The 25,233-nt window shown below is 48.8% G+C and overlaps 1 protein-coding gene across 3 annotated transcripts in view; it reads left to right on the forward strand.

Moving 5' to 3' along the window:
• Nucleotides 1-25,233, forward strand: part of WDR91 (WD repeat domain 91) — a 53,124-nt gene that overhangs the window by 10,201 nt on the left and 17,690 nt on the right. The window contains exons 2-7 of one of the 3 annotated variants that reach the window (XM_046020193.1): nucleotides 718-801; nucleotides 16,793-16,972; nucleotides 17,533-17,740; nucleotides 19,300-19,382; nucleotides 20,558-20,688; nucleotides 21,993-22,158. In XM_046020193.1, the coding sequence (XP_045876149.1) occupies nucleotides 16,826-16,972; nucleotides 17,533-17,740; nucleotides 19,300-19,382; nucleotides 20,558-20,688; nucleotides 21,993-22,158 (735 nt within the window). In that variant the 5' untranslated portion in view covers nucleotides 718-801; nucleotides 16,793-16,825. Of the gene's footprint in view, nucleotides 1-707; nucleotides 802-15,415; nucleotides 15,585-16,792; nucleotides 16,973-17,532; nucleotides 17,741-19,299; nucleotides 19,383-20,557; nucleotides 20,689-21,992; nucleotides 22,159-25,233 lie in introns of those variants that run through there. The other 2 variants (XM_046020194.1, XM_046020192.1) reach the window with 2 other exon arrangements.

Genomic DNA, 25,233 nt, shown 5'->3' on the forward strand with positions numbered 1-25,233 from the left:
AAGGCACCATCCGCACATGGAGGGCAGCCGCGGACTCCATGCAGGCCCATCCAGCTTGGGGACACATCTTTAATGGGAGGCAAAGCGAAACAAGGGAAGTTTTGAACTGCCCAGAGAGCAATGGGAACCTTTTGAACCTAAGAACATGGGTTTTCTTTATTTGCTTAAATTTAGGAGAAATGAATGTGCCTGGACCCCAGGGAATTTAGGTCAATGAACAGGGTAAAAACGCCAGGGTTCTCCCAAGATCTAGGATTCTCTAATGAACTCAGAATACCGACACCAAAGGCCGTGGGCTTGCGGGGAATCTGGAGTTCTCGAGGTGCCAATGCTGATAATTGGGCTTTCCTCCCAGGCTTCCACCCAGACATGCTGCACCCAAATTCCTAAATGGCTGTGTGGTTTCAGTCCTGTGCAAGCGCTCAGCTCCCTGCCTCTTCCACGGGGGACAGACCCTCCCGTTACTTCTACCCCAGGGGACAGCCTTCACTGCCTGCCACCGGGGGTGAGGACGGGCCCAGATCATCCTGCCCACCTTCAGAGCTGGGGCCTCTGCCTCAGCCCAGAGTCAGAAGCTCTTGAGGTGGTGGGGGGCAGGGGCAAGCCGCAGGGATGGTGAGACATATTAAGCAGATATTAAGCCTGATATTAAGCCTGATAAGACCTCACACGGTTGTAAATGTCTGCTCCTAATTGCTGCATCATGCTCTCTGCTAGGAAAGATCTGCTGTGATCTCCAGAAGGCCTTCTTCTTGAGGTATCTTCGTCGACTTGCTGAGATGGGTATTGAGGTGAGCTGAGGTGGGTATTTTTCAGACCGAGCTCTTTGTTGCCCTCAAACAGGGGGGGTCTGTGCCGTCTGTGCCTGTGACCTGTGTCAAGGGGTGGCTCACCCAGGAATGAGTACCAGAGAAGCCACGGTCTTGGCCGGGAGGGGAGTCAGGACCCTCCTCCTGCCTTTTTCCCATGTTGGCTCTTTTGCTAGAAAAGGGAGAACTAACTGGAAAAATGAGGTTGAGAAGGGATGTTTTCTTTAATACAGAACAAACCCAAACCAAAGCTCTTCTCTTAAATGTCCTGTGCAGGTGCCAAGTGTGCTAAGGAGACTGCCCCAGCGGTGTGAGGAATTAGAGTAGTGTAGAGAATATAGTCTGAGCTGTCATCCCAAGGCCTGGAAATCTGCATTTTACGAGCAGCCACCGCCCTCCCCCCCCCCCATTTTCCCTTCTCTCACTACCAGCAACAGAAACATATGCTTTCCTGCCCACCACCCTCTATTCTGCGGCCTACTGCCTGTCCTCCCACCGGGGACGCGGCCCCTCTCTCTGTCCCCCGCCCCAGTCTCTACCTATGGAGAGCCAAATTGTCCTTCAGTACCTAGGGTAGGCCCCGTCTCCTCTAAGAAGTCACCCAGTCCCATCCACACCAGTTTCTAACTTAATTTTGTTTTGCCAACAAATTAGTAAGATCCTTGCTCAGGATTCACATATCCAGCATCTAAAGTATCCCTCCCCAGCTTGAGTCAGAACAAGGGAAGGACAGGATAGGATTAAGAAAAGACTCTGGGGTAGGGAATAACAGCTAGTCTGACCCAAACCCAAAAGACCTCTCTGGAGCCTAAACATTAGATCTCTTGAATTCAGTTCTCAGTCAGACTCACAGTGAGAGGCACGCATTTGAGAAGTTTGAAAAGCCTTGGAAGGGAACGCTGGCCAGTTGTCCCATAAGACGGCTGGGAAGGGATTACCCGGGGCAAGAGCCTGAATATCCTGTTCTGACTCGGGAAACTTGCCATGTTCGGAGGCTGAGTTTGAATGTCTGGGCAACTGAAATGTGTGTGAATCTAGGGAAGTCAGTACAGAGCTGGTAGGTGGAGGGAAGCTAGTCCTAAGGACCCACCTTGGGTGGGGTGATGCCTGATGCTGCACCTGGGGATGGTACCCGGCCAGTGGGATGAACTAGTGTAGGGAAAGGCAGGCTGGAGTGGGGATTGGCTCAAGATCTGGGCTGTAATTCCAGCTCTGTGTTAAGCAGACATGTGACTTTATATAAGCCCAGAAGCCTGAGGTCTTAATGTCTTTATCTGTAGAAAGGAGGGGAGAAAGCCTTTCACAAGATTATAGTTTAAACTCTTCAGCCTCTCTAAGGTCATTGTCAAGATTCTATGACTGTCTGGGGCAAAGGCAAGCAGCACACGCCACTCATATCCCTGGAGACGTGGATGGAGCCCAGAGCTGTCCCCTAACTGTGTCTCCTAACTGGTCCCACGGCAGTGTGGGAAGCTGCATCTGAAGGAATTCTGGGCACTGTGGCCCCGGGGACAACTGTTCGCTGGGCACTTTCTCCGTGCAAACCCCATTCATTCTGTGGGAAACTGGGGCCAAAGATTCTAGGCATTTCAGAATGTGCAGGTCTCTGGTATATATTCCCTTTTAAAAGCTCTTTACTGTGTTCAAACCTGTTCATCAGATCAGCGTGCTAAGCACACTCTTCAGTCTAACAAAGTCAGAGGACCGCTGTCTCCATGCATCCTTCTAGAAAGGCACTGTTACGATTCACATGGTCATGCCTTATCATTTATTATTTCTCATCTATAAGGGAAAGCATACTTTCATTACCAAATACTTAGGTATTAAAAAGCCACTTAATACCCATTGGCGCTGACATTTTTAAAACTCCCTAGATGAACTTTTTTAAAGATATGACCTCACCCTCTCTGAGACTCAGAGAAATCGTCATCATTTTTAAGCACCACTCCACAAAACATCTGAGTGTGGTTCTCTTCAGCAAACCCTAGGCAAACATACACAATATGCTGGATATTGTTTTGCAACACACAGGCTTCCTTTGGTCCACTATCCTTATCAGACCATGTCAGAGAAAAATCCAGAATCATCCTCAGAACGGTCTGGTTTGTGGTGGTGATACAAACGCTCACTGCAAGCCTGGCCCCAGACCTCAGTGGTCACCCGCTTGGATCCGCAGGCATGGATCCATCGCAGGTACGGGAACAAGCACGTGGCCAAGGGCGCCTTGCCAAAGATGCTCAGGCACGGGACCTGCAGCGTTTAGTCCATACTCACGCGCCGAGGGAGGGAGGCGGGCACCCGGGCACATGACGTCCCCCCTCCCCGGACATGCAGGAGGCCACCTGAAGCCCTGACACCCATGACGGTTGTCCTGAGGGCCAGCCAGCCTGGGAACTATGGCTCCGCCCCGGCTGGGAGACAGACTCCTGGGCACTGGGTCGCGGACCAATCAGAGCGTGTGTCTCCGGCCCCCACAGCCAATGGGGATGCTCCGTGGCGGGCCAATGAGGGTGGGGTTGTGGAAGCAAGAAAGTAACGAGTTGTCAGCCGGAGACGCAAGAAGGGAAAGCTGACCTTCTCACCTTGGGGCGGGGGTGGGGGTGGTAGCTGCCTTTCAGGTGGAGGCGGTGGGGGTTGGGAGGGGACCGCCTTTGCCACTCCAGGTGCCCCATGCATCCTCTTCGTGCCCACAGAGGACTGAATGGTCCCACTCAGCTGGCATGGAGCCCAGTTTTCTCGTCCCTTACTTGGGGTGATGACACCTGCCGTCTAGAGTTACCTTGAGGCTTCCAGAAGACAGCTTAAATACGGGGTCCAGAGAACCAGGGGCTCCCCATCTCAAGGGAAAAGACGCAGACATGTAGGTGGGAAGGGAGCAGACGCATGAAGGAGAGGGGGACCAGGGGAATGATGTTTTAAAGAAGGGAAGAAACAATTGGGGACGGCGCATGAGAGGGGTTGCACAGAAGAGACCTTCCAAAGCTCAGATTAAAATAGCAAGAAGAGATGGAAAAAGGAGTCACTCTTTGGGACAAGAGGAAGCAGGTAGTGTTCCAGTTTGGGGGGGGGGAATTCCTTTTCTCCAAACAGAGAATATACTCTTGTCTTTTGGCCACTTTTCGCTGGATCCCCCTGCCGCGGTATTTCCCGGCGGCCTAAACATTATCTTGAGGGTCCACCGACTCGGCCAAGTATGAGGCCTTGTACAAGGAGCACCAGCCGGGCAGGCGCCCCCTTGCTGCTCTCTGGGGGGTGAACTACTTCACCCTGGGGCAAGGGGTTACACAGGGGTCAGGCGCCCAGCAGAAGCGGCGCGGGCTTGGGGGCACGCGGATTTGGATCTGATCCAGGAGGGCCCTGGCAGTGACTGTGAGGACCGGGAGCCCTACCTGAACCTCACCCATGGGGCACCTGCCCTTCAGAGGACCCTCCTGAAATTCAGCTGCAGTGAGCGGCAGACTCATCTTTAAAAGGCTTTTGGTGGACCATTAAATTATGTGTATGTCTAAAGAAACTGTCCCATCAAAAGCACCTGAGATTTCAAGGTCAATGTAAAAGGTTCATTTCAATCCAAATTCCACTTGGGTTGAGGCCCTGTCCCTTCTGGCTATGGGGCAGCCTTGGATGCAGGGTCTCTGAGCACCCCTGAGGAGCTGCTTTCCCCCCCTCTGCCCCCACTCCCTGGTTTCTCTCCCCTGGTCCTGCTCCTGGCCTCCCACCAGCAGCCCACCCGCAGCTCTGCTGGGGCCCCTGGGAGCAGAGGCTGTGTCCTGGAGAGCCTTGTCTTGGCACCGAGAGGACACAGAGAGGTTCAGAAACCTACCTGCCCCAGGTTTTTATCAAATCACCCCCTCAATATCACCCTTCAACCACTACCATACACACCTGCCTCCCGGATGTGCCCCACTGGGGGGACAGATCTGCACCCCGAAGAAATGCAGCCCAGGGGCAAGGGGGTATGACTACAAGAACTCCTTACCTGCAGCCGCCTGATTTCTTTCTTGAAAATGGAGATCTCTGCTCAGCCAACCTTCCCCACAGCTGTGAGGAGGAAGACTGTGCTCATGAACCCTGGTACCTCCTGGTGGCTCTGTTCGGCTTCTGATACAATCACAGTTCTCCCCGGCAACATCCACACACGCTGTCACCTTTTGACCCTGACCCCTCCCTCCCAGTGGCATAGATCCCACCCTGAAATACCTCTCCACAGTGACAAAAGATCCTGCCCTGAAATATCCCCCCTTACACAGCAGCATAGATCCCATCCTGAAATATCTCCCTTACATGGTAAAATAGATCCACTCTGAAATATCCCCCATAGTAACACAGATCCTGCCCTTGAAACCGCCACCGTACCCAGCAGCAGAGATCCTGTCCTGAAATATCCCCTCACAGTAACATATATCCTGGCCTGAAATACCCTCCTGCAGTAACATGGCTTCCGGCTTGGAATATCCCCCCACCATAACATAGACCCTTCCCTTGGAATATCCCCCTACCATAACATAGATCCTGCCCTTGGAATATCCCCCCACCATAACATAGATCCTGCCCTGGGTGGAGGGTCGGGGGGCACTCCCACCTCCTGGATCCAGCTCAGCACCAGGTCCGCTAGCAAAGATCCCTGCATTAATGCCAACCTGGTATGGCCTCCCCTTGTCTGTGCCCCATGGCCCTGACTTTCTGGTCGGAAGGACAGTCTTATGCACTTCTTCCCCATTGCTGGTTTTTATCCACCTCATGTGATAAAGGGCAGGGGCCTTAGACTCTACCATTTTTCTTATCCTTCAAATGAAATGAGAGAGTGATGGATTGTGTCTTGAGTCTCTACTACGTTCCTAGTCCTTATGGACAAGCCTGTGAAGAGTCTTACCTCCATTTCCTGGAAGGGGAAGGCAGACGCAGAGAAGGGCAGTGATTTGCTGAGGGTCCACACATCTAAGGTTCTTTTGGGTTCTCTGCTCTGCATGCCTTTTGGGGTGATGGTTAGTGAGATGAGTATCAGCTACCTTAGGAAAGAGAGAAATTTACATGATTTGATAAGTTTCAAAACTAAAGACCCACAGCTTTGAACCAAGGTTTGTGGCTAGTGGCTCTTAGGGAGGGATGAGAATCGTAGAGGTCAGCAGAAGGGCATACTCTCTGACTCCAGGTAAGGACTCTCCTTTCTGCTGAAAGAAGCCTGGAACACAATCCCAGATGGGCTCTTGCCTACCATCTCCTTGGCACAATGCCAGACTTTGGCTTCTGGGAGAGCCTCTAGATACAGTAAGCTCCTTCATGGGGTCAGGATTGCTAAGCCAGCGTGGCTCGACACTTTCCGGTAGGAGAGCTGATATAGGATTCCCAAGACACGTCCTAGGATGAGAATTCCCATCCTTCCCTGACCTCCAGAGTAAAACTCCCAGCGGCTCAGAGCCCGTCATCATGACGCAACACCAACTTCCAAGGAACCTCCTTCTGAGATTTCTATTTTAAGGACTTAATGTATATGAAAATGTTTTGCAATGTAGAAAGACCTGTACAAATACCGATAAAGAAAGTTGAGGCTTGAAACTATAAAATTCCTCAGAGAAGATGTAGGGGGGAATCTTCATAACATTGGTTTTGGCAATGGTTTTACGGCTATGATACCAACAGCACAGTCGAGGAAAGCAACAATAGGCAAGTGGGATTAGGTCAAACTAAAAGGCTTTTGCACAACAGAAGAAACAGTCAACAGTGAAAAGGCAGCCTATGGAATAGGAGAAAGTATTTTCAAATCTTGTATTTGATAAGGGGTTAATAGGGGTTTGTACCCAAAGTATGTAAGGAACTCCTATTACCCCATAATGAGAAAACAAATGACCTTTAGGTCAGTCAGAGAAAGACAAACACCGTATGATTTCGCTCATATGTGGAATTTACGAAACAAAACAAAAGATGATCACAGGGGAAGGGAAAGAAAATAAAATGAAAAACAGAGAGGGAGGCAAACCAGAAAAGACTCTTCACTACAGGGAACAAACTGAGGGTTGCTGGAGGGAGGGGGTTGGAGGGATGGAGTAACTGGGTGATGGGCATCAAGGGGGGGCACTTGATGGAATGAGCCCTGGGTGTTGTATGCAACTGATGAATCACTAAATTCTGCCCCTGAAACTAATACTACACTATATGTTAACTAAATTGAATTCAAATTTTAAAAAGTGGGCAAAGGAGTTAAATAGACATTTCTCTATTTAAGATGTACAAATAAGCAACAGATACATAAAAAAAATAGTGCTCAACATCACTAAACCTCAGGGAAATGCAAATCAAAAGCATAAAGAACTATCATTTCATGTTGATTAGGATAGCTGTTATATCAAAAAAAAAAGTTTGACAGGGATGTAGAGAATTTGGAATCCTGTGCACTGTTCGTGGAAATTAAAATAGTTCAACCACTGTGAAAAACAGTAGGGAGTTTCCTCAAAAAATTAAAAGTAGAACTAACTCCCCTATGATCCAGAAATGCCGCTTCTATGTATTTTATCCAAAAGAACTGAGAGCAGGACCTTAAAGTGTTGTCTGCCTCCTGTGTTCATTTACCATTATTCACGATAGCCAAGAGGTAGAAATAACCTTGATGTCTATCAACAGAAAAATGGATAAAGAAAATGTAGTCTAGGGGCGCCTGGGTGGCTCAGTGGGTTAGGCCTCTGCCTTCAGCTCAGGTCATGATCTCAGGGTCCTGGGATCGAGCCCCGTATCGGGCTCTCTGCTTGGCAGGGAGCCTGCTTCCTCCCCTCTCTGGCTGCTGCTCTGCCTACTTGTAATCTCTCTCTCTCTCTCTGTAAAAAAGAAAAAAAAAAAAAAACAAAAAAAAAAAACCAAACAAACAAAAAAAGAAAATGTAGTCTTGGGGTGCCTGGGTGACTATCAGTTAAGTCTCTGCCTTTGGCTCAGGTCATGATCCCAGGGTCCTGGGATGGAGCCCTGCATTGGGCTCCCTGTTCAGTAGGAAGTCTGCTTCTTCCTCTCCCCCAGCTCATGCTCTCTCTCACTCTCTCTCATATAAATAAAATCTTTTAAAAAGAGAGTGTGTATGTTACAGAGAAAAATAAGGAGTACAGGGAAGGAGGCCTATTTTAAATAGTGTGGTCAGAGAAGAGCCCTGAGAAAAGAGATTTGAGGCAAAACTTGAAGGAGGCCAAGGAACAAGCTGCATGTTTATCAGCGGGGAGAGTGTTCTGGGCAGCGGGCAGAGTGTGTGCAAAGGTCCTGGGGCGGAATGCTCTGAGTGCAAATCAAGGTGTCCCTGTGGCTGATGACAGAGTGAGGGACTGAGTACAAGGGAAAATAGTGAGACATGGAGTCAGAGGGGTAAAGGACAGGGGTGAAGGGTTTTCACGCTGCACAGTGTTCCATGTGCTGGACAACAATGAATTCCTATGGAAGTGAAGAAATATTTTGCAATGTGTATTAGGGTTCTTCAGAGAGCTAGAGTACCTATGGACATTCATTCATACATATGTGTATATACTCGTATGTACCCGTGGGTGGCAGAGGGGCTGCCCCAGTCAGCATAGTAGATAGAAGCAAGATCGCAAAGGTCAGGGAGCTGTTTTTTAGGAAGTGTGGAAATAGGGTTGGAATTCCTTCATGCAGCCTTCCCCTGTCTGTGAAGGTGGTATTACTTATTAACCTGGGAGTCTTGGATTGTCCCAGCAGTGAAAGTAAATGATTTTATAGACTCATAAACCTGGGGATTCCTTCTCCTGGCAGCCTAAGGCCATTATTGGTTGTTTACTGCCCTGTGTAAATGGGACTTGGCTGCCTCCTGGGGTGGAAGATGGAGGCGTGGCTGGGGTGGGAGGCAGGTTCTCACTCTGATCTGAGCCACTCCTCAGGGGATATGATCGCAGTGGTCTGAGAAAGGTGGTTCATTTTCAGTCTCTGGGGCCCATTATCACTAGAAAGACAGACCACAGTTCCCAGCAGCCTTATACCAGAGGGAGGCCCATGGCCTGGAAAAGCTGGGAGGACCTCAGGGTCTTTCTGATCTGAGATCTTTATTATAGATGAGGAAGGCAAGCCAGAGAAATGTCACAACTTGATCATCTGAGTTCAGGTATGAGGTCCTATATTTTGTTCCAAAGATTGAATTGTATAAGCACAGAATTGGGAATTCTCAGTTTGGCAGTCGTTTATAGTTAAGTTTTGGGGGGACAGTTGATAAGAGCTTTGTGTGTGTCAACACTGAGATACGGTTCTGAAAAACGAACGTGCTATGTTTAAAGATATTCATCATAACTATAAAATAAAATCAATATGTGTTTATGGTAAGGGATTTGAAGAATATTAAAAAGTATAAAGATAAAATCAGAAATCACCCATAAAATCCACACCTCCAGCATGTATAGCCAATAATTATAGATATTGTGTGTGTACCTATATATCAAAGATATCATATAAGGCAACCATATAATATTTACAGTTGTGTAGCACACTTCTCAAAATCAAACTTTTTATTTATTTATTTATTTATTTATTTATCTATTTATTTATATTTATCTTTAGAGATAGCAAGAGAATCCCAAACAGACTCCACTCTAAGCACAGAGCCCGACTCAGGGCTCCATCTCACGACCCTGAGATCATGACCTGAGCGGAAACCAAGAGTTAGACACTTAACTGACCGAGCCACCCAGGCGCCCCCAAATTAAACATTTTTTATTTTGAAGTAACTATAGACACACATGCCGTTGTAAGACATAATACAGAGAGATCCTTGTACCAAGTTTCCCCCAGTGGTAACATTTTGCAAAGCTATAGTACAGTAGCACAACCAGAATATTGAAATTTATAGTCTACTAATATTATTCAGATATCCCAATCTTACTTGTACACATGTGCGTGTATGTTCTCTACAATTTTATCACACATGTAGGTTCCCACTCACATGAGCACCGAGAAGATGCAGAACACTTCCATCCCCACAGAGAGCCCTTGCTGGGCCCTTTTGTAATCATACCGCCGACCTCACATATGTGCCAACTCACCCCTGAACCCTGGCAGCCACGGATGTGGTCTCTAAAATCTAAATATTATCTTTTCCAAAGTGTTATACTAATAGAATCCGATCTTTGGTATGCAGGATGCCCTTGGAGATTGACTTTTTTTTCTCCAGCATATCTCCTTGAGATCTATCCAGGCTGTGTGTATCTTACTAATTCATTTCGTTTTCTTACATGCGTTGCCAAAGTGAGCTCCTAATTCGTTTCTCTTTATTGCTGAATGGGATTCCACGGTATGAATGGACCACAGTTTGATTATCCAGAGGAGGTGAGGTAGGATGGCTTGGCTCTAGGTCCTAGGATTGCCTGTTGGCCCTGCTTATTTTAGCTTCTATCAAAAAGAATTGAAGGATATTTGCGTGGTTTCCAGTTTTCTACTACCGGGAATAAAACTGCTATACATTTTCATGTACAAGTTTTCACGTGAAGGTCAATTTTCATTTCTCTAGGATACTCAAGAGTACCCTTAGGGAGTCCTATAGTAATTGCATGTTTAATTTATAAGAAACTGCCAGAGTTTTTTCTGCAGTGTGAATCATACATTTTTGACATGCTGTGTGACTATTTCTCTAAGTAATTAGTCTTTAAAGAAACATGACTCTCAACAATGATATAGTATTGTGTGGGATACATGTAGCATGATTTATTTAAGCTTTCCCCAAATGTGGAATATTTTGATTGTTTCACATTTCTTTTTCCCCGTGGAAATCACGAAGAGACTCCTGCACGTGGAGGTGTGGAAAAAAGCTGGCTAGAGCCGGTTTTCACAGTGGCCAGGGGTGAGCAGGCTCTGAAGGACGGATTCGTGGTAACTTGGCTGCACAGGGCCCCGCGGGAGACATCGCAGTGTCCCGTGTTTCATCATTCAATGAGCAATACAACTGTCACAGGGACAGGGAGGGTTCATGGGAGCACCAACATAAGCGACATCCCTTTCCACCTTCATTGGAAGGCCGTCATAATCGGAAATTCCCTTTTAGCTTGCCAGGAGAAAGACTACACGATGCCACAAATCTTCATGTAGTCAATGCCAGGAGAATCAGATGGTCGCTTGGTGAACTTAGAACCAGGATAAGGGGAATGAAGTGTCTTTAATGGTCCAGTTGGGGGCGGTCTACAGCCTCCTTCTCATCTTGAGGAGGACAGAGGACAGAGCACAAGGACATCATCCACTGGCTGAGCTGGGCAGGAGGGTTTCAGTGGGCTCTTCCCATAGTATCTCTCTGGATTTCTGCATTTAAAACCTCTTCTGACTGACACCATATTTATTTTGTGAGTTAATGCCCTTTAATGCAGTCCTGAGAGCCTAGTAGCTTTTCTGTCTTTCCATGGAATTTGTGTCTTTGGTGTCTGATCATTTGAGAGGGTTTTGCAGTTTGACACTCCGTGGGAAGTACAATTTCCTCATTCAGTTCTTGGGGGACATGCCATTCTGGCCTCCAAGTACTTACAACTTCCACTACTGTAAATAACGTTCGTTGTTACAAATAACGCATCCTCTTAGAAACAACCCTATTGGGCACGAATCTTGTCATTTTTTATTATTTCTTTAAGGGGAATTTTAGGAGCAGAATCATTGGGTTCAAGAGTAAGAACATTCTGGTGGGCTTGGTCATTTATAAATTCATTCCTGGAAAAGAAGTTCATGAGAATACCCCTTTCATTTTATGTTTGCCAATACTGGACGATATATTTTTTAAAAATGCAATTTTGATAGGTGGAGAGAGGATTTTTTTAAATGGGCATGCTATTCATTTTCAGTGAGTTAGACACTAACGTGTTAATAGGCTGCCTTCTAAAGCAGAGTCAAGGGGCATCAGTAAGGAAACTGTGAATTGCTACGTGGGTCATGGTGGGCCTCTTCCAGTTGTCAGAAGCACTCATAGTTTTTATGGCACTAACCACAGGTAGAAAAGATTCCTCTGCCCTTGGCCTTGGCAATGGATGCTCTGTACTACATATGTAACTTAACGTTCCAGGCCGTACAGTCACATGGACTTTATTTCCTCACTAATTCAACAAATAGCTATCGAGCACCTACTTTCTTTTTTTTTAAATGTCTTTTTTTTAATTATGTTATGTTAAATCACCATACAGTACATCATTAGTTTTCGATGTAGCATTCCATGACTCATTGTTTGCATAGAACACCCAGCTGAGCATGTACTTTCAAAACACCATGCTCGTCACCGGAGACACTAGGGTCAGCAAGACATACTCTCTGCTCTCTGGAGTCTACAACCGGGAGAGAAGACAGACAGATGGTTATAAAGCAGTGGGATCTGCACATACAGGGTGCCACGCCTGGGAACAGAGAGAACACCCAGTGCTACCAGATGGTAAGGGCCAAGGATAACCAGGCCGGGTCTCAAAGGACAGAAGGAGTTCAAGTGAACAACCATGGGCCGTCGTCAGGCAAAGGACTGGGTGAAAAGGAATCTCAGAAATTGTGCGATGTACAGACTTGGGCTGTACAGATAATAGTTGAAGTCTCCATAAGAGGGAGGTGGGAGAGCCAAGCTCCGGGACTGAGTATTATATCCTGTTTCTGGGTCTCTGTTTTAGTGGCCACCAAAACCAGCAGGGAAGTCCCACAGTCTCCTCTTCCTGAGTTCCCTCTGCCCACGAATGGCACTGTCACCCAAGCCAGAAACCTGCCAGTCACCAAAGACCCCTGCTCCTTACTCACCTGTGTTAGTCAGTCCACCAAGCGACAAGATTGCCCTTCTCGGGAAGTCTCAAATCCTCCCCCTGCTCTTGATCCCCATTGCTACTGGTCTAGTCTCATCCCTTGCTGGAATGCCCCGGCCTCCTGTCTGGCCTCCATCCTCCTTCCAGCCCTGTCCCCGTCCCATCCAGCCTCTATTCTGCAGCCTGTGTGTGTGTATATGTGTGTGTGTGTGTGTGTGTGTTTCAGACTTCAGTTGTCTGGCTTCTCCAGAGCTAGGGAGCTAGCTCTGAGGGCAGACACCCTGGGCTTACTTATTAACATGTCCCTGACACCTAGCACAGTGCTTGGCATCGACTAGGTGCTCATTAACTATTTACTGTCCTCCCCGCCCCCATCGCCATCCTTGTTCTCTCTTCTCTCCCAAGTCAGAGGCAAAGAGAGATGATTGGATTAGAAGAAAAGATAATTTGTGGTTCACTTTGTGGTGCCCACATAATTTGCTTTGTGTAATGGGACTGCTGCAGGCTCCCGACAGCACCTTCTTAAAGGAACCCCAGGCTACTTTCGGAGTAGCCATAAGCAGTGAAAGATTAATCAGACCCACTAACTAGAGCTAATGAATGAGCTGGAGAATCTAGTGCCCTCTCCAGTTACATAAAGACAACTCAGCTGAATGTCTCCAGAAATATTTAAAGCGTAAGCAAAATGGTATGGAGAGAAGATGGGAAGATGGAATGCTCTGGACAGGGACCAGGTTGGCCAGAAGCCCATAGAGCCCATACATGGGAGTGAGCCTAGAGTTTGTATTTCCTCTAGCAGGGCGATCCTGCTTGAGAGTGGCTGGGCCCTCACTGAAACTGCCCTCATTCATACACTCAACAAATATTTATTGGGCATCTCCCATAAGGTAGACACAGTTCCAAGTTCTGTGGATATGCTAGCAAACAATTCAGGCAAAAATCTCTGCTTTCATGCAGCTTATATTTTAGTATAGAGGAGAGAGAAAGAATAAATAAGTAAAAAATCTAGTTTGTCAGACTGTGATAAGTGCTATGGAGAAAGATATAGCAGGGCAAGGGGGAGAAGAATTCTGGAGATGAGGTACTGCTGTACACGATGGTCAGAGAGAGCCTTTCCGAGGTGACATTAACACAAACACGTGGCGCCGCCTTCATGTGGGTATCCGGGACAGGACGTTCCTGACAGAGGAAAAAGCTTGTTGGCAGAGCCTGGAGGAGCTGTCTTGCATTGACCAGAAAAGCAATTGTGGCTGATTTTATAGGTTCTGCTCTGGGACTTGCCAGGGCGGGTGGAGGTGACGGAGGTTGCCACTGTGGCTGGGTCCTGCAGGTGCCTTAGGAGAAGACAATATTCTAATTGGCAACACTCCTATTGGCAAAGGTCTTGACCGTTGCTCCTTTTTGGGATTTCCCAAGCTCCCTTTCGATGATCTGACATCCCAGTCAAAGTAGGATTTTAGTCTGGTCCTCCCGCTAGTCACAGAGGTGACTCTCCTTCTGTGCCCTGTGGGTCAAGCCTCGGTGCCTGGGGGATACTGACACCTGTGAACGCAGCTAAAGCAGGCAGAGGGTGAAACTGTCTTACTGTGGCTTGCTCCCTGTTATCTTTTTGGGGCTCCCTAGTGCATATCAGACCCCCTTTGAAGTTAAGTATCCATATATTTGGGTGGGAGGGTCTAGACAAAGTGGTGGTAATGATTCTGTGAGTTGTACTTTGATAAACACAGAAAGCCATACCACTAGAGGGAAGAAGGGGTCGAATACTGCATTTGAACGATGGCCTATTCATTGTGCTAAGTTTTTTACACAAATAATCTTACTAAATTTTCATTACTCTGTAATGATACTCTGATATCACTGTCATTATTTTACAGAGGAGAAAGGGAAGGCTCAAAGATACTGGCTATTCCCTGCTTACAAAAATATTTATAAATATATAAAATTAGTTTGTAAGCATTTCAAACAGAAGTAAAAAATAGGAAGTGAAAATACCTTATAGTCTCACCTCTTAGAGAAAACAACCATAAGCGGTGAGTTGTATAATCTTCCTTAAGTTTCAAAAGGTACACAAACGCATACACACATACCTTTTTTTCTTTTCTAAAGAAACTGGGAGGGGCACCTGGGTGGCTCAGTGGGTTAAGCTGCTGCCTTCGGCTCAGGTCATGATCCCAGAGTCGTGGGATCGAGCCCCGCGTCGGGCTCTCTGCTCAGCAGGGAGCCTGCTTTCCCTCCTCTCTCTGCCTGCCTCTCTGCCTACTTGTGATCTCTGTCTGTCAAAAAAAAAAAAAAAAAAAAAAAATCCTAAAGAAACTGGGACCACAGTATACAGACTTCTGAAAGTCTTACTTTCTTTTTTCTTTCATCTTGGTTATCTTGTCTTGTAGTTGGGTAATCGTACTAATGAAAGCAAGCCTTTTCTCTAGAACTCTGTGATGACACACCTAGTTGTGTGACTGCACACAAGTCACTTTCCCTCCGGACTCCAGTTTCCCCTATTTGTAAAACGAGGACGCGGCACAGAGGATTCCGCGATGGAATGCCAATGAGCAGGGCACCTCACCCCCTGCCCGCCTCGTGACTATCTGGGATGGTCTCCAAGGTCCAACCCTACTTGACTTGGACAGCAGCCGCCGCTTTCAGTAACTCAGATCACAAAGCCGGCGCCAGGGACGGCTGGAAACGCAGGCGAGCAAGGGGTAGTTCAGTCGCTCCTCCCGGAGGCTGATGCTGACGGAAGTGGCTGGGCAGGGCTAGGGGCGGGACCGGGGCGGGGCCACAGGCGCGCGGCGCGCGTTGCGTGCGGGCTGCTAGGACAGGCCGCGGCGTGACGTGTTTGGCGCCGGCGCCCGGCCCCGCCCCGCGCGGCGAGACCCCGCCTCTCCGCCTCTTGCCTGCCGCGGCCGCTCACGGCGCTCGCGCAGCGATGGCGGAGGCTGTGGAGCGCACTGACGAGCTGGTTCGGGAATATCTGCTCTTCCGCGGCTTTACGCACACGCTGCGGCAGCTGGACGCCGAGATCAAGGCGGACAAGGAGAAAGGGTTCCGGGTGAGGGGCCGGCGGGTGCGGCGCGGGCCGAGGCGCCCCCGAGGGAGACCGGAGCGGGCTCCCCGCCAGCACTGCCCTCCGGGGCGGGAGCGGCGCTGTCAGCGCGCCCGGGGGGGACCGTCGACATCAGCGCGTCTGGCCTTCCCTTGACACATGAGGAACTGAGGTCCTGAGAGGGGACGTGACTTGCCTGAAGTTGCCCAGCGAGTCAGGAGCATCGCTGAGGCAGGAGCCCAGGTGCCATGACTCCTGGTCTGGGTGTCTGTCCTCCACGCCAGCCTCCGAGCAGGTGCTGGCCAACTGGCCAGGATGAGGATAAGGGTTTTAGGAGATAAGGTTGGGTAGATGGTTAAATTTGGGCAACAGATATATTAAAAAGTTAGCTTCTGATGGCATTGGGAGCAAAAGGGGTCTGCAGCCCAAAATGTTAGCTAGGTATCTTTTGGTGTTTGTTTAAAATGGCATTGTGCGGGACTTACTGGCAATTTGTCTCCGCAGTTGAGGAAGACCTTGTACATTTTAGAATGTTATATTTCCCCTGCTCAGACATGATTTTCTGTTTAGAGGTTCTTGGAATGTGTATGTGTGTGATTCGTGTGCTTGCTGAGTCTAATTGGTGTTGACAGGTGAACTGAGAGAGAGGCAATACCCTCCGGTGTGATTTCTCACATGGAGGTGACTTCTTTGGTTGATAGTCTGAGCAGCTACCAGGATTTGGGTCAGTCAGTGCATCTTTCCCTGAGTCTAGGACTCCTGGAATGGTGGAGCTGGGAGAGGGATGATGCAGGTTGTCTCTCTGTTTGTTTTTTTTTTGTTTGTTTGTTTGTTTTGTTTTTTGGGTTTTTTCAAATCTTAGGCCACTGAGACCAAAGAGTTGAAGTAACATTTTCAAGTTGGTTGCATAAGCCAGACACACTGATCCAAGACCTAGACTCGGGTCTCCTGCTTTGTGCTTTTACACTTGACATTTTCATGCTTGCTGCAGGGTCAAACCACATATCTAATATCAGAAAATAACTCAAAAGCTATTATATTACAGTGTTTTGTACGTTTTACAGATGGCTAATTAAAAAACAAAACAAAAAAACAAAAAAACCTCTAACATCAGAAGCCACAGCAAGAGGAAAAAGCTGTATTAGCTCTGTGAAATGATGGGGAAATTCCTTCTTGTCCTTCACCGTGTTCTCCATCTCATCTTTCTCCACCAGGTGGACAAGATCGTGGACCAGCTGCAGCAGTTAATGCAGGTGTATGACTTGGCTGCCCTTCGGGATTACTGGAGCTACCTGGAACGGCGGCTTTTCAGTCGCTTGGAGGATATATATAGACCCACCATCAACAAGCTGAAAACCAGCCTGTTCCGCTTTTATCTTGTCTACACCATCCAGGTGCTTGTTCATTCCGGGATTCCTTGGAGAGAGTTCTTTGACCCTGAAATAGTTTTCCTTTTTAATTTCTAGAGAGGACTCTGTGTTCCTTTGGGAAAGAGGGGAACAGTTATAGTGTGAATTAATTTTGTCTGTTTTCCTACTTTTTTTCCCTTCTCGTCTGTAGATCAGCTGACTTGTCTTCCTCATTCCTATTTCCTCTCTTGTTTTAAGCACATAAGCCTAGGTGGCGTTTCAAAGAATATAAGTAGCTGGGTTAAAGTTTGAGTAATAAAAATTATAGCTGACCCCAGGGGATAAGTCACTTAGATTATTTGAAAATCAACTAGGAATCAATTTTTAGGATGCCATTTATCTTCAGGGCTTCAGTTTAAACCAGCTTCTTAGAAATTACAAGGAACTTGGGAAAAGTAATATCCTTTATGGCCTTTGTACATTATATTTGGCCATTTACCTGGTAGGCTGAAATCTAGAGGCTCTCTTTTGTGCAGTAATGACGAATCTTAATTCTGGACTTCTGTCTCATACCCCTTTCTGCTGCCTCCTCTTTGCCTTGGCAGACAAACAGAAATGACAAAGCTCAAGAGTTCTTTGCAAAGCAGGCCACAGAGCTCCAGAACCAGGCCGAGTGGAAGGATTGGTTTGTCCTGCCCTTCCTGCCATCCCCAGACACCAACCCCACCTTCGCTACCTACTTCTCTCGACAGTGGGCTGATACCTTCATTGTGTCCCTGCACAACTTCCTGAGCGTCCTGTTTCAGTGCATGCATATCCTCCCAGCTGCCTGGGGCTGTGGGCCTGGTCTGTCCAGACAGCGTGATCAGGGGCCGCTGCTCTCGATGTGTGCCCCAGCATCGTTGTCATGTGTCATGTGAGGGGGCTGGACACACTGTGGTTATTTTTGTCAGCAGGCCAGGAAATCATGAATCTTCGTTGTGACGCTGCTGAAGCAGTAGCTGACACGCACGAGTGGGGACAGTAGTAGCAGTGAGGTCCAAGTGCCTGGCCCTGCTGGGAGCCCTCAGATAGGGCTGAGCTGGTGCAGCTGCTGCTCTTTGCAACTGGCCAGCCTGGAGAATACCCTGTCCGTGCCTGCCCTGTGCCCCTCAGGGTTACTTGCCTTGTTGAGATTAGGTAGGAGGTCAGAATACTTCTTGGGCTAGAACTTCCTTCCTGTGTTCGCATTTGGGTCACTCTCTGACAGCTGCCTCCGTGTTTCTCAACTTGCCAGAAGACAGCGGCTCTCAGAATATGTGTATGGATAGTTAAGAGAGGGAGAATGTAAATAAATGGTAGCCCACCAGGTTTACCATTTTGTCATGGAAAGCCTGCATTCTTGAGGCCCAGTGCTCATGCCCTTTAGGCTGAAATTCTAGAGGAGGAAAAGGGAATCCAGCTTGGAGGTTGCTGCCTGGTGAGTCACTGATAAATTGGGTGTTTATGGGCCCACCCACAGGTGACCATTTCGGCCTCCGGGAGGGACAGCTGGTTGAGATAGGAAGGGTGCTCCTTCCTTTTGTGCTGTGGGTCTGAGTGTGAATTCCACTCTTGCCTCCTCCTCCCTGTCCCCTATTGCTTTTTATCCTGAGGGCTTTCAGGCTAGACTAGCAGGGGGCTCAGCCCAGTGGTGGTTATGACATGACCGTATGGGCCCTCTATGGAAAACAGAAATGTCACTGAAGGTCTTTTCAGTGCAAGACAGTGCCCTGCAAACTAGGTCACACACATTTGAGCCACAGTTCACTTCCCCAGGACCGAGACCCTTAGCCTGCTTTGTGCTCCCCTTGACTGAAGCTGTTTAAGGTGGTGGGAAAGATGGACACCCTGACCTAGAATGATATTCATAGCATGGCACGGGACTGTCCAGTCTGCAGAAAGCGCTCTCCTCAGTCCACACCTTTACTAGGAAGAGGTATAGTCTGGGGAGGGGCAAGCCAAGTGGCCGAGGCTTCTGCCCAGATGGTAGACCAGCTGGCCCCTGGGATCGCTTCTCACTGTCTGCCCTGACCTTGCTATGGCCTGCACTGGCTGGGAGGCCCACTGAGTGTGAGCTCTTTGCTGCTGGTGTTTGGGGAGAAAACACTCAGGTTTAGATTTACATCCTCTCTGTGGGCTGACCAGCCAGACTGGCGTGAGTGTCTGTGAGTCTCTGGAGAAAGGCCAGACCCAGCGTCAAGGGAGAGACTCCATACAGCTGTGGAGAGCCTGCAGGACCAAGTCTGTCCTCTGTTCCCTATAACCCGTGTTCAAGGGTTTTGCTGCTGTGTCAAGAGTTTGGGAAAGGCTTTTAATCATCGCAGGCAGGCTTTTTCTTTAACTTTGGGCACCAGTTCCCGTAATCCTGAACTTCGATGCGGAATGCCAGAGGACCAACCAGGTTCAAGAAGAAAATGAAGTTCTTCGCCAGAAGGTTTGTTCTAAAGACGCTTGCTTCTTGGGAAGAACTTCTGCTTTTTGTATGTGAAATTAGGTAGTGGTGGTGGGGGCTGATTAAAAATAGGAAAGCACTAATCTCAGATGTAAGTGAGTCACCGGAGAGGCACTGTTGGAGTTTTGGGGGCTGTAATAGTCTCTGGAAACCAGAGGTCAGGTTCATATTACAAGTCCCGTGTAAAGCACGAATGACATAACAATGGTAATGAACTTTGAGAGGAGGAAGACTATGTGCTTCCCTGTGTCTGTTTTGTACCCCCAGTCTTGTATGTCCACATCTGTGTTGTTTACAACCCACGTGCAATGTCATTGTTCTGCTCAGCTCCATGAGCCTCTAGTTGGGTAAAACGTTAGAGCTGGGGGACCCATATTCGCCTTTACGTTTTGTTGGAGGAGCGCTTCTCTGTTGTTGAAATTAAGGCAACTGTAGGTCATATTTTCAGGAAAAGGAAGATTATAAGCATTTTAGGTGCTTGTGTGTATATAATTTTTTTCAGGCATAAGGTCAAAAATGGTGAACTTTGTTTAAAAAAAAAACAAAACTATCCGTGAGACTTCCAGAGCCTGATTTTGTAGATTTTCTTTTCTTTCTTTCTTTTTTTTTTTTTTAAAGATTTTATTTATTTGACAGACAGAGACCACATGTAGGCGGAGAGGCAGGCAGAGAGAGAGGAGGAAGCAGGCTCCCTGCCGAGCAGAGAGCCTGATGCGGGGCTCGATCCCAGGACCCTGAGATCATGACCTGAGCTGAAGGCAGAGGCTTTAACCCACTGAGCCACCCAGGCGCCCCTGTAGATTTTCCAAAGAGCAAAGCAGGACCGGGTGGAGCTGTTTTTCTCCATGAATTCAGGAAGAAGCAAGTCAAATGACGAAAAGAAAGAAAGTGGGATTTGTGTGTCTGACAGTTGTTGGTGTCTCACCTCAGTGTAGTCGAAAAACAGCTGCCCCCGGACTGGTATCTCACTGGGCGGTGAGCAGAGGGTGAAGCCGGTGCCCCAAGGCTCAGGCCCAGGGCCTCCAGAGCCGGCGAGGTTGGATGTCGGATGGCTGGGTGTTGGAGGAGGCTGGGTGTTGGACGTGCTGTGTCTGCTGCTCCTTAGTGGAGCGAAGATGGGGTGAGGTCACCGTCTGACTTCCCGCACCCCCACTCAGCTTTTTGCCTTGCAAGCCGAAATCCACCGCCTGAGGAAAGAGGAGCTGCAGCCAGAGGAGGAAGAGGCCTTGGTGCAGCACAAATTGCCTCCTTATGTCTCCAACATGGACCGCCTGGGGGACTCGGAACTGTGAGTGTGTGTCTGCTTGGGGGCGGGGTGCGGGTGGGCGGTCCCCTCCTCTAATCTGTCCCCTGTCGCCTCACCCTGGCCCTTCCCCCCAATTCCTGGTGACAGGGAATTGCTGGAGAGCCTCCTTGGCCCTTACTGTTCCCGCCTGAGCTTTCTAAGTAAACTCCCCTGGCTTCCTCCAGAGGGAGGGGCCTGCACGCCCAGATGTGCACCTCTGGTAAAATAAACACAGACGCTGTCGTAAAGCCTCGGGAAGTGTGTGTGTGTGTGTGTGTGTGTGTGTGTGTGTGTGTGTTGATGAAAAGGTTGGCACCCCACAGGTTGGAGGCAGTGTGTGGTGAAAGCGTGCTCCCACCCGAGGCTTTGGAGAGGTAGGCAGGTGGGTGGCTAGCAGCAAGCTTAGGACACAGCCAGTTCGAGCAGAGGCCCCAGCTGATGAGAACAATGGTAGCAGTTGAAGACACCGAGGCTCACCGTGGTCCCACAGCTAACGACTTGTGAATCAGGATCCAAAGCCAGGCAGGCGGATTCCAGACCTACGCGGCCAGGTGCTGTACTGGGGGAAACTGCGCTGGTGTCTGAGCTAGCCTGGTGCAGTGGAACCTCTGGGCAAGCCAAAAACAGCACATAAAAATTTATACTTAGGGGCGCCTGGGTGGCTCAGTTGTTAAGCGTCTGCCTGCAGCTCAGGTCATGATCCCAAGGTCCTGGGATTGAGCCCCACATTGGGCTCCCCGCTCCATGGGAAACCTATTTTCCCTCTCCCACTCCCCCTGCTTGTGTTCCCTCTCTCGCTGGGTCTCTTTGTTAAATAAATAAAATCTTTAAAAAAAAAAATTGTACTTACACTCAGTAAAAAGAAACAGGTGCAGTTAATTTAAGGACGTATTTTATTTAGCCCAGTATGTCCACGATATCGTTTCAGTGTGGGCTGAACAGAAACGAAGGAACCGTGAGCTGTTTTGCACCGCTTTCCTGCTGAGGCTTGAATCCCGAGGAGTGTTGTGCTCCTCCAGCACAGGGCCCGTGGGACTGACCGCGTGTCAGGGGCTCAGTGGCACGAGTGGCCAGGTGGCTATTGGAGAGCACAGCTCTGAACTGTACCTCGGCCCTCAGAGTGTGGCAGGCGTCCTCATCGTGCCAGAGAAGCTGCAGGCTCCCCTGGGTACAGGAGGCAGTCCCAGGGATAATGCCACCTGAAAGCCGGGCCATGCCCTGGTGCCGTCCAGAGCCCAGGAGGCCTGTGCTTTGGGTCCCCTTGGGTCCCCCTCCAGCCCTGTGACCTTGTGTGTCTGCTGGTCCAGGGCCATGGTGTGCCGCCAGAGGAATACTTCCCTGTCACAGTCGCCTCGAGTGGGTTTCCTGTCCTCGCTGCTGCCTCAGAGTAAGAAGAGCCCCTCAAGGTTGTCGCCTGCCCAGGGTCCCTCTCAGGTTCCGAGCTCAGCCAGGAAAGAGCCTCTCAGCGGTCAGGTGAGTGCGAGGCCTGCGTTTCTAACTGCCAAGAGGCCCCTGGCTTCCGAGACTATACTTTCCGACTTTGTTTGTTCTGTTCTGAGGACTGATTTCTCTGGTATGCTGGTGAGATCCTAACTTCACATCTCACTCCCTTTCTTCCTTCCTCCCCGCCTCCTTCACACATGCAGGCAGCGCTGCAGGGCCAGGGCACAGAGAAGAGCAGAGTGGAGGCGCTGAGGCAGTGAGGAGGAAATCACCTCGCACAGCCTCTGCCCGCCGCCCCCCTTCCCCTCTTCCGGCCGCAGCTGCAGGTGGTGTGGGCACAGTGAGATGGGAGGCTGGTGGGTGCTGCCGACCAAGGGTCGGGCCCGGTCTCAGACCCACGTCTAATCTGGAGGGACCTCTCCCCCAGCCCCCTGCCCTCTACACCGCCCGCACTCCCATGCCAGGCCTGAAAGCTGTGACAGCCCGCAGGGGAGCGGCAGCCTGGCTGTGAGCTGTGCGCTTTGAATCTCTTCCCTTTCCCTCCTAAGTTCCTCTGAACTCATGAGCACTTGTGACTGGGGTGTGGTGGCTTGAGGGTGAATTCGGGCAATTCTGGAATTTTGAATTTTGGGTGATCTAAAGCAGTGTGTAGAAAAGGAGTAAGTTAGAGTTCCTTCTGAATCAGCGCGTTGCTGTTACAAGCTGGGATTTACTGATTCCGCAAAGGCCTCTGGCTGTTTTTCGCTTTAATAGAAGCTCGCAAGGGAATTTCTTTTATGCTAGTTCATGTCCAAAACAGCCTGGGGTCCCCCTGAGGACTTTTCCGGGCAGAGTTGGTCAGAATTCATGGCTTTCAGCAATGCCTTCCAGAGTGAAAGTTTAACAGACCCACAGTCATGCTTCCTTGCTTGGCCGAGGATCCTTGCTCTTTTAATGTATTTTTATTCGTTACAGATAAAGGCAGTCATCATAATCGCTGCCTTCCTCTCCCGCCATCCTTGGCTCGGGAACCGTTACAAGTGACACAGCAATTTGGGGCTGCTCCCTGCAGCCGGGAAGCGGGGGTCTGCCCCAGGGCTGGCGGGGCTGTTTTGCGGCTGAAGTGCAGATGCTGAGCAGGGCCCTGGAGAGGGAAAAGTGCGGGTTCGGAGGCAGGTGATGTCCTTTCAGCCGCGGCCCCTTGTTGAGCGTCCTTGCTCGGATGGCTAAAAGTCACCCTGATTTGCTTGGGACGGTACAAACTCGTCTTGCCTAGGGGGGAGACTTCATGGAACTGGCAGACTGTGCACACCCAGTATACTGTAGCAGGTGGTCTTAGCAAGGGCACTGGCCTACCTGGGTCCCCGCCTCAGCTCGGAAACCCCAGGTCCCAGCCACGCTAAATGATTCTCACCTGGCATTCAGGAGGCCTGCGGCTGTCACAGAGCCATCCTGGTGATGCCCAGGGCTGGTTTCCTGAATTCCAGTTCTGTGGAATGTGGCTGAGTAAGTTTTGCCATTTGCTCTGGAGATCCCTGTCATAGTTCAATATTTTCTAAGTGTAATAGATCATGGATGGGGTGCTCGGGCTCTTGAAAAATGCATGAAATTGTGAAATTCAATTTTATTGACTTAAAATGAAAGAAAACCCGAGGATGGGTTCTTTGGGGTTAAGTCCGCGGCCTTGTTCTTCATGTGTTCAGGAACTAAGTGTCACATGATGAGATGGGAATGGGATTGGAACTTGTTTGTGTAGTTCATGTTCAAGGGATGAGGGTAAGAATGTCATTCACAGCAAACAGTCCTTGCCTCTAAATACATTCCAACAGAACTTGGGTCACCGTGTGGTATGTTAACAGAGTGGAGATAGCTCTCTTTCCATTTCATGGAAAGGGAAATGGGACAATAGATGTCTACCATCTGAAAAATCGGGTCACTTGCGATTTCATTAATTTATTGGACTCTGCATTGATGTTTCAATTCTGAAAATAACTAGTATATTTGAGGTTCAAGAAATTCAGAACTTTATAGTTGGAGGAAGCTTAAAGATCATTTTGGCCCCCCACTTCCATTTTGTAGAGGAGCACATCCTTTGATTGCCTCCTGGGATGTGGAGCTCACTACTTGCTAGTGTGAGGATATTTTCCTGTTAGAAAGCTGTTTGTAGAAACCTCTATAATTTTCACTTGCTGATCTTGGCTTTGCCCTTCGAGCTACATAAAGTAAGGCTTTTTGTTAGGACACTTCCTATCTTTCCATGCTGAGTACTCTCTGTTCATTCTTCCCTCTCCCCTCCACTGGTTTCCCTTATGGCATGATTTCTACACCACTCACCATCCTGCTCTCCCTCCTCTGGGGCATCTTCTAATTTTTTAATTCTTCTGTCACAGTTAACCCACCAAATTTGAGTGTATAATTTGAGATGCTCTCTTACCAATACCAAATGCAGTTAGCTGTATGATTACTTCTTGTGATTTTAATAGTACCTTGGTTTTAACTTTTTAATGACATTGGCTTTTTAATGAGTCGCCTTGCTTTGTTAGTGCCTGTGAAGCACAGTCTTTTTTTCACTTCTGACCCAACAGAGTTCTCTATCTTTATTATTAATGAAGAAGCAAAAGAAAAACATAGGCTGTGTTATTACATTAGCAATAAATAAAATAATCAGGCTTTCCTGTTCTAAATATTATTCATATATAACATTGTACATTTCAGTCACATCGGCATTTTGCCCACTTGTGATGGGTCGTCACAACTGTTGGTCATTGCTCCTGAAACGTTCATGCTATTACACGTGCCACAATATATGCTGGCGCACTCTGGGTTTTTTAGGACTCTGGAGGCAAGACTTAAGAAACAAATGGAAGGGGGCGCCTGGGTGGCTCAGAGGGTTAAAGCCTCTACCTTCGGCTCAGGTCATGATCCCAGGTCCTGGGATCGAGCCCCACATCGGGCTCTCTGCTCCGCGGGGAGCCTGCTTCCTCCTCTCTCTCTGCCTGCCTCTCTGCCTACTTGTGATCTCTCTCTGTCAAATAAATAAATAAAATCTAAAAAAAAAAAGGGGGGGGCACCTGGGTGGCTCAGTGGGTTAAAGCCTCTGCCTTCGGCTCAGGTCATGATCTCAGG

This window comes from Meles meles, chromosome 10 (genome assembly GCF_922984935.1).
Source record: "Meles meles chromosome 10, mMelMel3.1 paternal haplotype, whole genome shotgun sequence".
Classification (NCBI taxonomy): Eukaryota; Metazoa; Chordata; class Mammalia; order Carnivora; family Mustelidae; genus Meles; species Meles meles.